Source organism: Antennarius striatus, chromosome 7, assembly GCF_040054535.1.
Source record: "Antennarius striatus isolate MH-2024 chromosome 7, ASM4005453v1, whole genome shotgun sequence".
In the NCBI taxonomy this organism is placed as follows: Eukaryota; Metazoa; Chordata; class Actinopteri; order Lophiiformes; family Antennariidae; genus Antennarius; species Antennarius striatus.
In genome coordinates this window covers 11,548,441-11,562,510 of record NC_090782.1, presented here as the reverse complement: position 1 = coordinate 11,562,510, position 14,070 = coordinate 11,548,441, and the positions used below count along the sequence as shown (strand labels likewise).

The 14,070-nt window shown below is 41.5% G+C and overlaps 1 protein-coding gene across 4 annotated transcripts in view; it reads right to left on the bottom strand.

The window, feature by feature from the left end:
- herc2 (HECT and RLD domain containing E3 ubiquitin protein ligase 2) overlaps positions 1–14,070 on the bottom strand; it is a 49,360-nt gene that overhangs the window by 34,578 nt on the left and 712 nt on the right. For 2 of the 4 annotated variants that reach the window (XM_068318506.1, XM_068318505.1), the window contains exons 2-23: positions 12,857–12,964; positions 10,864–10,957; positions 10,563–10,694; positions 8,360–8,582; positions 8,045–8,145; positions 5,301–5,442; positions 5,104–5,208; positions 4,851–5,022; positions 4,550–4,723; positions 4,084–4,272; positions 3,841–3,992; positions 3,338–3,495; positions 3,143–3,256; positions 2,819–3,070; positions 2,533–2,726; positions 2,259–2,459; positions 1,907–2,135; positions 1,688–1,824; positions 1,266–1,444; positions 1,000–1,184; positions 720–875; positions 444–629 (exon numbers count right to left, since the gene is read on the bottom strand). In XM_068318506.1, coding sequence (XP_068174607.1) covers positions 444–629; positions 720–875; positions 1,000–1,184; positions 1,266–1,444; positions 1,688–1,824; positions 1,907–2,135; positions 2,259–2,459; positions 2,533–2,726; positions 2,819–3,070; positions 3,143–3,256; positions 3,338–3,495; positions 3,841–3,992; positions 4,084–4,272; positions 4,550–4,723; positions 4,851–5,022; positions 5,104–5,208; positions 5,301–5,442; positions 8,045–8,145; positions 8,360–8,582; positions 10,563–10,694; positions 10,864–10,957; positions 12,857–12,928 — 3,547 coding nt within the window. In that variant the 5' untranslated portion in view covers positions 12,929–12,964. The remainder of the gene's footprint in view (positions 1–443; positions 630–719; positions 876–999; positions 1,185–1,265; positions 1,445–1,687; positions 1,825–1,906; positions 2,136–2,258; positions 2,460–2,532; positions 2,727–2,818; positions 3,071–3,142; positions 3,257–3,337; positions 3,496–3,840; positions 3,993–4,083; positions 4,273–4,549; positions 4,724–4,850; positions 5,023–5,103; positions 5,209–5,300; positions 5,443–8,044; positions 8,146–8,359; positions 8,583–10,562; positions 10,695–10,863; positions 10,958–12,856; positions 12,965–14,070) is intronic. The other 2 variants (XM_068318507.1, XM_068318508.1) reach the window with 1 other exon arrangement.

Sequence of the window (14,070 nt, the reverse complement as noted above, 5' to 3'; positions counted from 1 at the left end):
ATTATTTCTGTCTGGTCCGGTTGTCCTCTCAACACAATCTGTAACTAGCACAACAGATTAGATACGTTCAATTTGATCCCCTCGATAAAGAGTTACTTAAACTCAAAAAAGGACTGAATGTGTATCATTACAACAAAACCTCCTGCTTTTGGTTTGCTCCACGTTTCTGGTCCTCACAACAGGTAGTTCTTGGAATGTACAGTAGTCAAGCTAACTGTAGGTAGAGCTGGAATAAGGAGCTGCTGTTGACTGCCTCTGTATGCACCTATATTCTGATGGACTCACGTTAACTGGTAATAGCTAAGTATTAAATAAATTCATACTTGTAAACATCATCAACAGGAGGCTGTTAATGTTCATCTTTGGTTATTTTCAAAATGCAGTAAAAGCAATTCATCTTCACATTGTTCAGAAACAGGAGTAATAGTCAATTTGTCTGTTACCCAAAATGCCTGGCCAAGCCAGGTCCTCATTGTCATCCCTCTCATGTCCCGGGGCCAGGTGGTTGAAACGGTCAAGATGCTCCAGTAGTCCAGCAAGGAGAGGTATAGAACCAGTCTCCTGCATCACACCTGAGTCGATGGTGAGAAGGAGTAGGATGGACACCACCAGCTCTGGCAGCAACACCCCTTGCAAAGAAAAAACAACAAGGCATCTTTCCATAACGCTCAAAATGCCCTACAATGCATTCAGACCATAAATAGTGTAGTGAGATTTACCAGTTAGATCTCCTTCAATTACACGAGAGACTTCAGCAAAGTGGCGGTGACCAGTAGAGGCAATGTTGGTTGCCACTGGAAGGATGTCTCCAATGTGCGTACACACAAGGGCAATGTACTTCTTTAACAAGGAACCTACACCCAGAAGCTCTGGATCTGCAAACACAAAAAGAGAAATCTGAAGGACGTGGAGCACATGTTCAAACCTGAAAGCCGTCTCCTATCATTTAGATGAATAGAAACAAACATTTGGCTTGAATACAGAACTTACAGAACTTACCATATCCACTGTGCTCCTCTGAGCTGTTGACCCCCAGGTAGAGCTTGCTCACCAGCAGCCTCTGGAAGCGCAGCAACAGGTCCAGAGAGGCGGAGCGTTCCTTGCTGACATGTTCTGCCTCTAAAAAGTTGGAGATTCTTCGAGCAACATCCTTCAGCCTCGCAATGGTTTGGGAGGCTATGTTCCTGCAAATCAGAATGAGCGAATTAACAAGCTGATGACAAAGGATTACTCTGAATCACTTGATTTGGGCAAACAGCAGGTACCTCAGCAACTGTTGTACAAGCTGCACTAGAGGCAAACTTTGCTTTCCAGCAGACTCATAGATGCCTGTGTTGATGAGATCTTTGTCCAGCATAGTGCGACAACGGTGCATAGTGGAAACGTTGGCTTCTTGCTCATCAATCTCTTTCTCTTTCTGAGCCTCCTTCTTTGCTTCAATATCCTGTCAGGACAAGAATTTACAAAGTGATTCATCTATCCAATGAGGGTGATTCCAGGACCTCGAGGATGTGGATGAAGCAGATTTTAGCAATTACAATTCAGCGTTACAATTCCGGTGGTTCACAAATTGTGCAACATGTTTAAAAACTACATTTCCACAATGGAAGAAAACTGTGGGGTTGAATGAAAGAAGCTGACTAACTACGTAGAGAGAGGAGTTAGGACTCATACGCAGAATACTGACCTGTATCTCAGCAGTAATGGCTGCATTCAGAGCAGATTCCAACCCTCCGTCGGCCATCAGGCTGCTGACCAACAGGTCAATCATAAAACGCCGTCCAGGGCTCACACTCATTTCATTTCCAGAGGCTGAAACAGGAACTTTTTTTTTTAACTCTATCGTATACTGAACGGCCTGCTAGACGTTTACTCAGCAGCATCAAATGTTCTAAATTTTACCTACCTGCATTAGGCAGAAGTGACGATAATGCCCTCGCCCTTTCCTCGGCAGTGGGCAGCAGCACCGACCAGCCGCTCTGAAGAACTGCTTGGGCAGCTGCTTGCACAGTATTGAGCACTCCAGCATTGCTAGCTAGCACAACCACCGTTTGTTTCAGGTTGTTAAGCAACATGCTGCCGAGCCCCAACCCCAGCTCCTCGGGATCCACCTGGTTACTGATGGCTGCATGAAGCTGATGAGGAAGGTTTGAGAGTTATTCAAAAACACAAGTCAACAAAGGAAATAAACTGTAGTGTAAACTCTAAATTCCAAACTGGAGTGTAAACAGAACCTAAAGCTACAGTTTGTCACCTACCTGGAGCCTGAGGAGGTTAAGCGTGGCCACTATCATGCACTCCTTCTCCTGCGGCGGAGGCCAGTCTGAGCTGCCGTCCATGCCTTCGCTGATGTGTCGCAGAAGCAGGTCTAGCTGCTCAAAGGTCATGGGACAAACGTCCACTACAAAGGGCACCCGCTGTCCAACAGACCACTCAGAGCACGACGACCAGGCAAAACTCTGAATACACAAACACACTGTTACGTTTGGGTCCATCACCAAAAGAATCCAAAGTCAGTCAGTTTTGTCTTACCTGTCCCGGGCCACAGGAGACTCCCACTATGTGCTTGGAGTTGAGGCCTGGAAGTGCTTTAGGCTGCTTCTTGTTAGAGAAGAGCGTATCAAAATGCTGCAGCTTATCATTGCTGCCCCAACTGTGAACCTCTCCATCCTCAGTGAGGGCTAAACAGTGTGTCGAACCCACAGCAACATCCAAAACTTTCTTTCCTGATTGCATACAGAACAGACGACCATCAGTCTTTGTGATCTAAATTCTTACAATGGTAACGTACAATATTAAAAGGTGACAGTAAACTCACCCTGAAGACTCTCAAGCAGCTTGGGATAGCGAACATGCTCATCAGTGCCATGACCCAGGCGCTGGTTATCTCCTTTCCCCCAGGTGTACACTTGGCCATCTTTGGTGAGGGCCACTGAGAACTGGCTACCACAGCATACTTTCACTATGTCCAAGTCCTGCAGTTTCTCCACAAGTTTAGGCGTTTTGCAGCCATCACTGCCTCCTCTGCCCAGTTTACCATAGTCTCCATCCCCCCAGGACCAAACCTGGCCTGCAGAAACAGACAGTTTTCATCATAATGTATTCCATGATGCATCAAAGTCAAAGAGATCTTCTTTCTTACCGTTCTCTGTCACAGCAAGTGTTTGTGCATCACCGCTTCCGCATGCCACATCCACCACCTTTAGACCCTTCAATGCTGTCACCAGCACGGGCGTGGTCTGATCCTCACTGGAGCCTGTAAACCCAACCAGGCAACAACTCTTTTTAGTGACATGCCAGGCAATTATTCAAGGTGAAGCAGTTCAATGCAGCTTACCATGACCTAGCCGACCATAGTTCCCTCTGCCCCACGTGTAGAGTTCACCATCAGCAGTAATGGCAGCGCTGTATGTGCTCCCACAAGCAATTTGTACCACATGCTTTCCTGTCTGTTTCCCGTTGAAGGCCGTGATCATTGTGGGTTCTTCTAGATACCTGAAATGAAGTGAATATGGAAATGGTGTATGCTTATTTTTACCATCAAATAAAAAAAGCTTTCAGTTAATTTGAAAAGTAAGAACATTTGATTTGAGGATTAATTTAAGCCTTTAAATGTTAGTTGTTGTTTTTACATGCAGTCAGTGGCAGCAGTGGAAGCTTTGTCCTTTTTTGCACAATAACCTCAACAGGGGACATAACGCAAACATCATCACATGTTTATTGGCTTTGCTTGTTTTAATGCATCAATGCCATAAACCCATGGTTTTAGTATTGTTTAAGAATGCTGGAAACAAAAAGTCCTGTCAATTTGGAAGTCCCAGAATTTTTCTAGTTGCTTACGTCGTGTCTCCATGTCCAAGTCGGCCTCCATCGCCACAGCCCCATGAGAACACCTCCCCGTTGGAGGACAGCGCTAAAAAGTGCTGTCCGTCAGGATGAGCTGCCAGCTTCACGGTCTTTCTGGAGCTCAGGCCATGGATTAGCATGGGAGACTGCAAAAAAGTGACTGAGTGACCCAATCTGCAAACGGAACACAGCAACTTCTGCAACTCAGACATAAAGTGGGTTCACCAGAGAACTGACCAGCGTTGTGCTCTTGTAGTTCTGAGTGTAAACAGCACCGCTGCTGGACAGAATGAGGAACCCTTTTTCTGAACAGACAATTTGTGTGACTCCAAGGCTTGACAGGGCCTTACAGTGAATGGGCCCACTCACATTAGCATAAAGTTTCCAGCCCAACAGGCCCCAGGCGATTACCTCCTGCAAAGTTCCCTGAAATAAAGGAAGGAGACATCACATGATGATCATCTGTCACTGTGGTTACAGTTCTTCCATTTGACGATATACATAATCAAATGTTTAAGTTTGGTTAATTTAATTCATGCCATTTATAACTGCTGCTCAAAATTACACAAAGGAGACTGCAGAGCAAAGGTATGTATAGTATAAAAAACTGAGAGGCTTTGCACAGGAAATAAATTAAAGGAGCAGCATTACTGAGCTAAAAAAAACACTCAACTCGTTGCCAGTTGAAAAAGAAAGTTGTCACCTTGTGTGATGTGGGGGAGTTACAGTGAGGGGGGCTGCAGGGGGAGGCCAAGCGGTCCAAGTGAGCCATGATCACCACAGCTGTCTGACGAAGGTCAATCGCCAGATCATTATCCTGCGGCAAAGTCAGGTAGCGCAAGAAGCTCTCATTTGGACTCAGGGGGGCTATGGGGATCTGGAAAAAAACATCCAAAAAGATTTGATGTCTTGATTCTCAACCAGAAAAAAACAACTAATGACTGTCTCATTAGTGTATGTCTAATTTAGGAGTTTTCTTGTTTTTTCAGTGTTCTATCGGTCACCTCAGCTTCGTCTTCTGGAATGGGCTCCTCCTTGCTGTTGTGTATGTTCTGAAAGCGCAGCAAGAGTGGCAGCAAAGGGGCGCTGGTTCCCTGGGTGGAGCGCTCATTATCCATCTCTCTGGTGCCGCTTTCCCAAAGGCGCAGTAGCAACAGAACGGCAGACAGCAGCTGACTGGGGAGACAAAAAAAAGAAAATAATCAACATGAGCTATCAACATGGGGCTGTCAGCAGACATCGAAGCTCTGTGGCTACCTGAGAGTGCCCCTCTGTATAGCCAGCTCCAGCAAGATGGCCAGGGCCAGGTGCTGGTCCTGAAGAGGAATGTTGCCTTTGGGACCAGTACTTCCATATATGTCACTGACCCCAAAGACAAGACGCAAGAATTACAAAAGCTCATCCAGCAAATTTAGCAGTGTACAGAATTAAGTGATGACCAATAAATATCAAACCTGAGGAACTTTGTGGCCCTCTCCACAACCTCCAGCCACACTGATGACACAGTTCCCTCATCAAACAGCGTTGCCTCTGGCAGGGCACGAAGGGCATCCAGAGATTCCTGGAGGAGCTCGCTACACAGATCTGCATCATCACCTGCAACACACAAACCCATCTTTGTTTTAAATATGGCTGCTGCACACACAATACTGAGGACACTCAAAAACATACAAGTATTAATGAAGGCAAAACAAAGATATCCTAACAACGTAATGTCATATTTTCTTAAATCTGGGAACACCATTAATGCCACTGTGCATAAAATAATACAGACATGTCAGATATCTGATATAACACAGATTTTTTATTCATTCTATACAAGGGAAATAGGAACTATTAGTACATCACTTATTGATTCAGAGCTTCTTGATGAATTTGATCCTGACCCTGCAAAGACCAACAACCATCTTCTAAGGAGTAAGAAAAAAAGGTAGCAACTTCACCACAAAAGACTGGAATTTAAAAAAAAAAAAAGGTCCAGTACTTCTCTATGTATTCATTCAGAATGTGGCGGATGAACGAAAACATTGTTACTTGTCTGCTGGACTAACAATGTATTCAAGGAATACAGCTGGACTGAGGATGAGAGGCATAACTGTGAGTGTGTGTGCACTGCTCATGTTACAGGAAGGCTAGCGAGATGAGGTGGACTCTTTGTTCCCACCCAGTCCCTGTGGACTGGTGCTCTCAAGATCAAATCAGTACACGAAACAAAAGCAACATATCCATGTATCTCAATAGTAAAGACAACCTTGTAGCACTAGCACATTTTGACTGACATAAGCTGAGATGATGAACTGTGTTATACTGCATATTACTTGATATTCTAATATAAATCAAATACATTTTTTAATCCTAAAGGTTGAACCAGACGTCCCCACAATTCTACTTCTGGTTGTCTGTGATGATGGAGTCTTAAACACGTGTGATGACAGTTTGTTTGTCGCAATGATTACAAAATAAAGTACACTTTGTCTTTCTTCCAAAAAAATACTGAGTGAATTTGGGGCATGGACCAAAAACAAAGCCGATAACTTTAGTGTGACTCTGGATAAAGGGTTGATGCAGGAAATATTTCATACCTTTGCAGACAGGGGGAGGATTGTTTAGCAAAGATACTGAGTGTTAAGCTAGTTTATGAAAAACCATCAATGTGCATCCTAACATTCATTGTCTCATGAAGACTAGCAGGATGGAACACTGCACTTGTGTATTAACAGATCATGTGCTGGGTAGGCGCCCAAGGCTGCTGTATACAATGTTAAGTTACAGCAGTGACAAACCAACAGTCAGCTGCACCATTTACATCTGTAGCTTCTGGAGTCAAATGCCTTCAACAGACGAACTGTACACCAAAAAAAATGTTTAATAAACTATACATGACTAAAAGCTGTCATCAACAACATCACAGAAGACAATTTATATCATTAGTGGGGAGCAATTAATATCCTATTAATAAATGCAAGTTAACATGATATAAGCGTTGACAGTCAGGAAATTCTTTGTTTTACTATGATTCTAAAATATTTTTTAAAAATCACAAAATATGTTGACACATGAATAATACCATTCAAATTTATTTGAAACTTTGAAGACTGAAACTTACTTGAAAATGTGACAAATGCAGAGTCCAACTTTATATACTGTATATATATCACAGAAAGAAACTATCATTGATATACACACACACACACACACACACACACACACACACACACACACACACACACAGATTCAATCACCGAAGGGAAATTAGTGGCACACTCTACTTAGTTGAATCATGCATACGTGTTAGTGTGTACAGGCCCTGAACACACAAACACACACACGGCGTGCCTGTACGAGTGCAGGGGAGGTAGTGTGGCAGGCAGCTCCTTTGTGGTGCACCCAAATGAGCAACTTGTAAAGGTGATGGCGCCTTGCTCAAGGGCACCTCGGCAGTGCTCTGGACATTAACTGACATCTCCCACTGTCAGCTCACACTCCAGGTGTTTTTTTTGGGCGGGAGCGGGAATCAAACCGCTGATCTTAGAACATTGGACGACCCGCTCTACCGTCCGCTCTACCACTGAGCCATTACCGCCCCATAAACACAATGCATCAAAAAATAGTCGTCAAGGAAGTCACATTGTTGCAAATGTCCTAAAAAAAAATTCCAACACTTTACATCCGCAGGTTCTTCCACTGTCCATGTCACCACAACATCTCTGCGCATTTGATCTATTTTCATAGATCTAGTTTCCTGCATGTTTCGCTAAAAATAGCAGTCCCTCCATGTTGATTCTGCAACTTCCTAGAAAAAGAATTGATACCCTTAAACTTCTTCAGCTGTAGAAATACAACCAGCTCCTCTGTGATAGAGATTCATCTCTGATTGTTCACAATTCCTCAGCCTTTCCTTTTCTGGTATTATTAATCAATGACATTTCAGAGGAACGTCTAATCAAATGTCTCATATTGTGTTTGACACATTCCTATCAGCGACAGTAGGACTACCACCAGAGAAACTCTTGCAGCTTCGGTCTGATACCCTAAGCAAAGCTAAAAACACAGCATTAAGAAATATGTTGTTGTTTACTATGAGCCGCTTGTAAAATGGTGCAACACATTCATCCCAACCTACTGAACAACAGCTGTTGACCTGTCATTGCCCCCCTACTCGGTGCAAAACATCTTCATTACACCCGGACATTCTTACCTGACCTCCAGGCTCGCCGCAGGAAAGCAAAGGCAAAAGAGAGAGCTGCTCTGGAGCCGACCAAGGCCAGACCTTCAACGCCTTTACTGACCGGACGAGGGCTAAAGAATCACAAATAAAAAATAAACAAGGATGAATGCAGGATATAATAGTGTGTGGCCTCAGAAAGAATATAAAGTTCAACTAGCAAGCGTGAACAATGCCCTGAAATTTTTACTAGGAATTTCCTCCGGGATTAATAAAGTATCTATCTATCTATCTATCTATCTATCACTATTTTGTACATTCACTATGGTTCATTTTAATTATCATTACCTCTTATTGTCAGCAGCAGGCAGTGGAGGGCTGGGGGGCGTCTTCCAGTGGACCTCGTACTTCTCCTCCATCATGCTGTGGCTGAGGGAGATGTGGTAGCGCTCCAGGATCACCAGGCGCTGACACAGGCGCTGAGCAGACAGAGTACTTTTGGCCATCTGAACCGAGAGCTTCTGCTGGTCATCCACCAAAACCATCAGACAGTCCTTCAGCTCAGTTTCCTCTGAACACAAACAAAATGTCAATGAAGACATGAATATCTAAAGCATTATGGAAAGAATTTGTTACCTATAGTTTATCACAGAAAGAAACAATCATTGAAATTTGAGTCCAAGTTTACTTCAAACACATACAGACTGAATATGAATGTTACTAAAATTAAACTGTGACAAGTGTGTTCACATTTGTAATACACTACTTATTAAGTCTGTTTTTAATTATTAAAAAATACACGAAGGTTCCAATCCCAAATAAATGGAAAGAATTCCTTCAGGAAGGATATCGAGCGCAAAATGTTTACCAATTATAATGTGATCCAGTGCGACAGACCCAAGTGGGAGAATGCCAAAACGACAGGAAAAAAAAAAGACATTATCTTGTCTTAAAAATGTCCCATTAACCAAAAAAATCTTACTGACTTTTTTTAGGCAGAAATATTAAAATGAGTTGAATGTTTAACAGTTTTATTCACACTGCATTTAGTTTTTTTCACGACCTTCCGCCTCATTCTCTGCCACTCCCTCGAAGTTACAAGCAACCAAATTACATTAATCTTTGGGCTGATGAAACTTCTGTGATGATACGCAACCCGACAAAATATATGTTGTTTTAATATACGGATCCGGAACACATTAGCATGAATGTCTGTGTCATACCTACAATATTGAACAAAGCCTGAGAGATGGAAAGAAAACATTTTTTATGACCAATCTAAGACAATGTCCACAAATCTTTAACAGCAGTTAGACTGCATTTAAATTTTTACTTGACAATTTGGCAGTTTAATACATATGAAAAAGGAACAGTGGATGAGAGAAGACAAGCAAAAATGCTGATGTTTGTGCATTTCTGTAATCAAACTGCTAACTTTAAAAATCCAAGCTGAAATTTGATCTAAATTTTGAATGTAACTGTAAACGTAGAAGGTATTATATACTGCAAAGATTATTAACTTTTCTGTTTATCAAATACAACATATATAACTTTGCAATCGGTGTTGAAACCTTTTTTTACCGTTACATCATTATGACATTAGCAGTGTGGAATAAAGTGGTAAATACTCCTGCACTGTTCTTTGACCAGCAGCCCTGTTCTGATCTGGTTAGGATACATGCTTTACTACTATGCTTGTATCCATACTGCAGCTCTGCAAGAAAGACAAGATGAGTCAAAATAGCAGGTCTGAAATCCACTTAAGCTTTATGTAAGCCTGACTGGCCTGAGGTTGTATGAGTATACAATCAGCTGTCCTGAGCTGTCAGGACATATATGAGTCCCATTCAAACATGGGCTCAATTTATTACACATAGCCCATGGCTAAAAGCTAACGCTAGACAACTGATAAACTCAAAGGGTTCAGTGAAAAACAAGACCGCTGCTAGGATTCAGAGCAACTCAGTCACTCTTCCCTGCACCATTCTGCCCTCCACACAATAGGTTGGGTTTGGGCTCTAACCACTGAGATCAACATGTTCCAGATATTCAACCATTCAGTGGAAAAGAAGGAAGTGTGCTGTTTGAACTTTAAGCATCGGTGACAGAGCAGCCCCCTCCCTCCCCTCCCAAAGCAGTGTGCTTATCTCGCAACTCCATAACACGCTCCTACCCTATCCTACCAGTAAACACAGCGAGGGTCAGGGACGTCACCCGTGTGGGCCACATTATAACACCTACCAAGAGGCGCCCAGGAGTAAAAATAACTACTTAGACCTTCAGACTACGACTCATTTCAGTTTCCACAACTCACGTGCCAAGCAAGACACAAATACATCCGTGTGACCTAAGAGACACAAAATTAATAAACGTCAAAGGCCTTCAGGCGTTGTGAAACCACCTGCTGGCAGCATGGTATCCATTACCAATGTTGGAAACAAAAAGGTGTAAAATAGCAAAAGCTGCAACAGGAAAACAGGGCTCTGCGACAGGACCCACAACAGGACATTTTGTACCCTGATGCATTGAAACCTTTTTGTGCAGCTCTCACCTGGCTGCCGTCCCCAGTCCCAAGTGTCAATGATGGTGTGATGCACAGATGATGTCGTCTCCTCCTCCTCCTTCTTTTCTTTGTCATTTGGTTCTTCCTTCTTCTGGGTTACGAAGCAATCAGTGCAATCCTCTGGAAGAACAAAATTAAATTCTAGTATTCTTGTCCAACAGAGAGGATCAAAAGCAAATCCTAGTCATTAAGTTACGGAGTACATGTGTAACTAACATGTGTACTAACAGATGACAGCAATGTAATAAAACAAGGGGTACATGAATAATGTAATCTCTTAGTGCCATACCAGTGTGAGCCGATTCTTCTCTGTTGAATGATATCTCTTCATCATTGACCATTTCATTCCACATCTCACTAAGCCCCTCAGGAGAGAACATCCGCTGCAACAGAAAAAGAAACACAAGGAAATCAGCACAACGTATTTAATAAAAAAAACACATGTACTCACTTGATTATGTTTGACACTGGTTTGGCATAATAACAATAACAATAATAATATACCGGTATATATACGGTATAGCAATTGTCATTCAACAAATGCAGCATTGAATCTTTCATAATAAAGAATCTGCAAACACAGTGCTAAAAAAATAAAAGAAAAACAGAAATAGAATATAAATGGAACAGATAAATTACAACAGATATACAATTTCATCCGGGAGAAATAAACTATCTATCTACGCATAAAAATTAGCCAAATTGAGGATAAAATACAATATAGAAAATTAAAGTCAAGCCAAAAATAAGATCAAAATCAAGTACAGATATACAAAACAGAGCACTACTGAGCTCCAGTAGGTGGGAGAATGTGAGATGTCCAAGTGAAGAGACATTTTAAACACACAGACACACCCACACACACACACGAACACACAGACACACACACACAAACCAGACACTCAGACACACAGACACAGACACAGACACAGACACAGACACAGACACAGACACACACACACACACACACACACACACACACACACACACACACACACACACACACACACACACACACACAGGACCTATACAGATAAAAATAATAAGAGTGATAAGTAGCTACGTTCTGTGCCTTGCTCAAGGGCCCCCCATCTTGTAGTTTTTTAACACTTCTGCTAATAAACCAACAAAGAAACTAAAACGGATATTTAATGAATGAGATCATAAATAGTGGCACTATCGCTTATAGAACACTTCAAGGATAGATCTGCAGTGCAAATATGCCATTCACCTTGAGAGTATAACATTCAGACTTTTTCCTCACTACGAAAAATGAGCACCAACCTTGTTCTCAAGGATGCAACCACTTAAATATCAGAAACCATAGAGCCTACAGACACCAAAGCAGACACACAGGAATAAAGCTTCCATAAGCAGCACTGAGACGACTACTGATGCAAAACAACCTCGAATTTTACCTCTCATTTAGCTCAAAACAGGATTTCTAGAATTTCACGGGTGCAGTTTGTGGTTGGGATTATTGGGCTCACTGTATGACAAATCTGTAGTATGAGTAATCTCTAAGGCCATCATGTGTTGATTGAATACCTCATAAATTGGGATAGGACAGGATGGTGGCGCGTGCCCACACAGTGGTTCCTCTCTCTCCCGCTAGAGCGGTTCTTCAGTGTTTTTTTACCGCCTGTGGGTCTGAGAGGACTGTAATTTCATCTGTGCTGTATGTCGTGCATATGTTACATTTGACAATCAAGTTGACTATGACTGACTATAATTACAGCAATCACATGATTGTTTTCACAACAGAGACCTTTCCATTACCTTTTCAATCAGGCTTATGAGCCTAACCTTAGGATACCCCACAACACAGAAAACAACAACTATCTGAATAAGGATCATGCAGAACAGCAATATTTCGTGTGATCCGACATGTCAGCTAATTACAACATACTGTATATAGTCATTGTTCAGTTTGCCGTTTCATTCTTCTCAAGCTTAAAAGCAGAATTTTGACTTTTTATGCTATCTAGTGTGACATGCATCTACTTTTTAGCAAAAGTTTAAATCACTTCCATCAGAAAAATTACTGACTGACTTTAGAAATAATTAGTGTCTACAAGGAGCAGTGCAGTACATTCTATTACAGCAATAACCATATGGGAGAATTGCAGATAAGATGTAGTTGGATGAACGGAGCAAAATAAAATATTTCTACAAAAAAACTGTCAAATAGAATTTTTATTTCTACCCATCAAATGTGACTAGCACGATGTTATCCTAATTTGAGGAAGCAGTAATTTTCACATGTGTCACTCCTTACATACCTGTAAGTCAATCTTCAACCATTTGTCATGAAATCTCAGCTGAGCATCAAGAGTGAAAGATTGAGAAGGCATCTTCCCCTCTCCTTTCCTGGCTGCAAAGCAGCCAACCTGCATGATAGACAAGAGAGGAGATAGTTATTAAGACGCTAGACAAACACAGTACAGTAGTACAAACATATGTTAAGAGTCTGCTAATAATGCCTGATATAAAAGGGTTCGCATCATTAGAATGCTCCTATTCAGGGGCCTTTTTCATTATGTTTATCAAATAAACTGGCTAGTTTGTCTTATATTCACTTGATTCAGTTCCATAAAGCAAATTTTTTTAATATATAGCTGGCGCAGCATTCAAATGTTCCGGGTGGACCCCGTGGAACAAAAAAATGAAATAATTATAATTAGAACCAAAAATAATGGTGCACATACTGTAATATAAAATCAGGTTAATGATTGGAATGATAAAGAAAATGCTAAAATAAATTTGAAAATACTAAACTGATAATCAAGAAAGACAAAACATAACATGGGATGCTGGAAACATTAGCTGGTAAGGGCACACTGGCTTTACCATACAAGTCCAATATATAGTAGTTACTAATGCACTACTAATTCTACATACTAATAGTAAGTTACTATGGAAACAGCCTAGAAAACTCAAGTTTCGGTTGCTTAGCCAGAAAGAAAACAGTGATGCCTCTGTGGTGCCGCAACATAACCTGAGTTTAACAGAGACACTCGCTCAGAGCATTAAAGATGAGATAAAGTCATGTAAAACCAAATTAAAAATCAAAGCTATCATATCATTAATAGGTTCAACTGAGAATACGGTGTGTCTGCATCAAAGCTGACGGTGTGAACACAGCAGTAAACTGGCTGGATGAGCTAAAACAGCGATTAATGGAGCTGATTTAGCTTCAATTTATTTGTTAGTTTTTTGTGTCAGGCTTCAAATAAATCCTCGTGTAGTGTCGAGGCCCCAGAATCACTACTTTAAATTCAATAAAATAGATTAATACGGGCAATGTTTTTAAGTCAAAATATAACATGACTTCACACTGGTGACCTGCCAGTTTCCTCCAATTACACCCCAAAAACATAAAACCGATACCAATCGACAAAGCACGGGACTTAATCATTCCTAATTCTATGGTACATCCTAAAATATTAAAGCGATTATTAATAACTTAAGTCCTATGTAAACATTAAGTGATGCT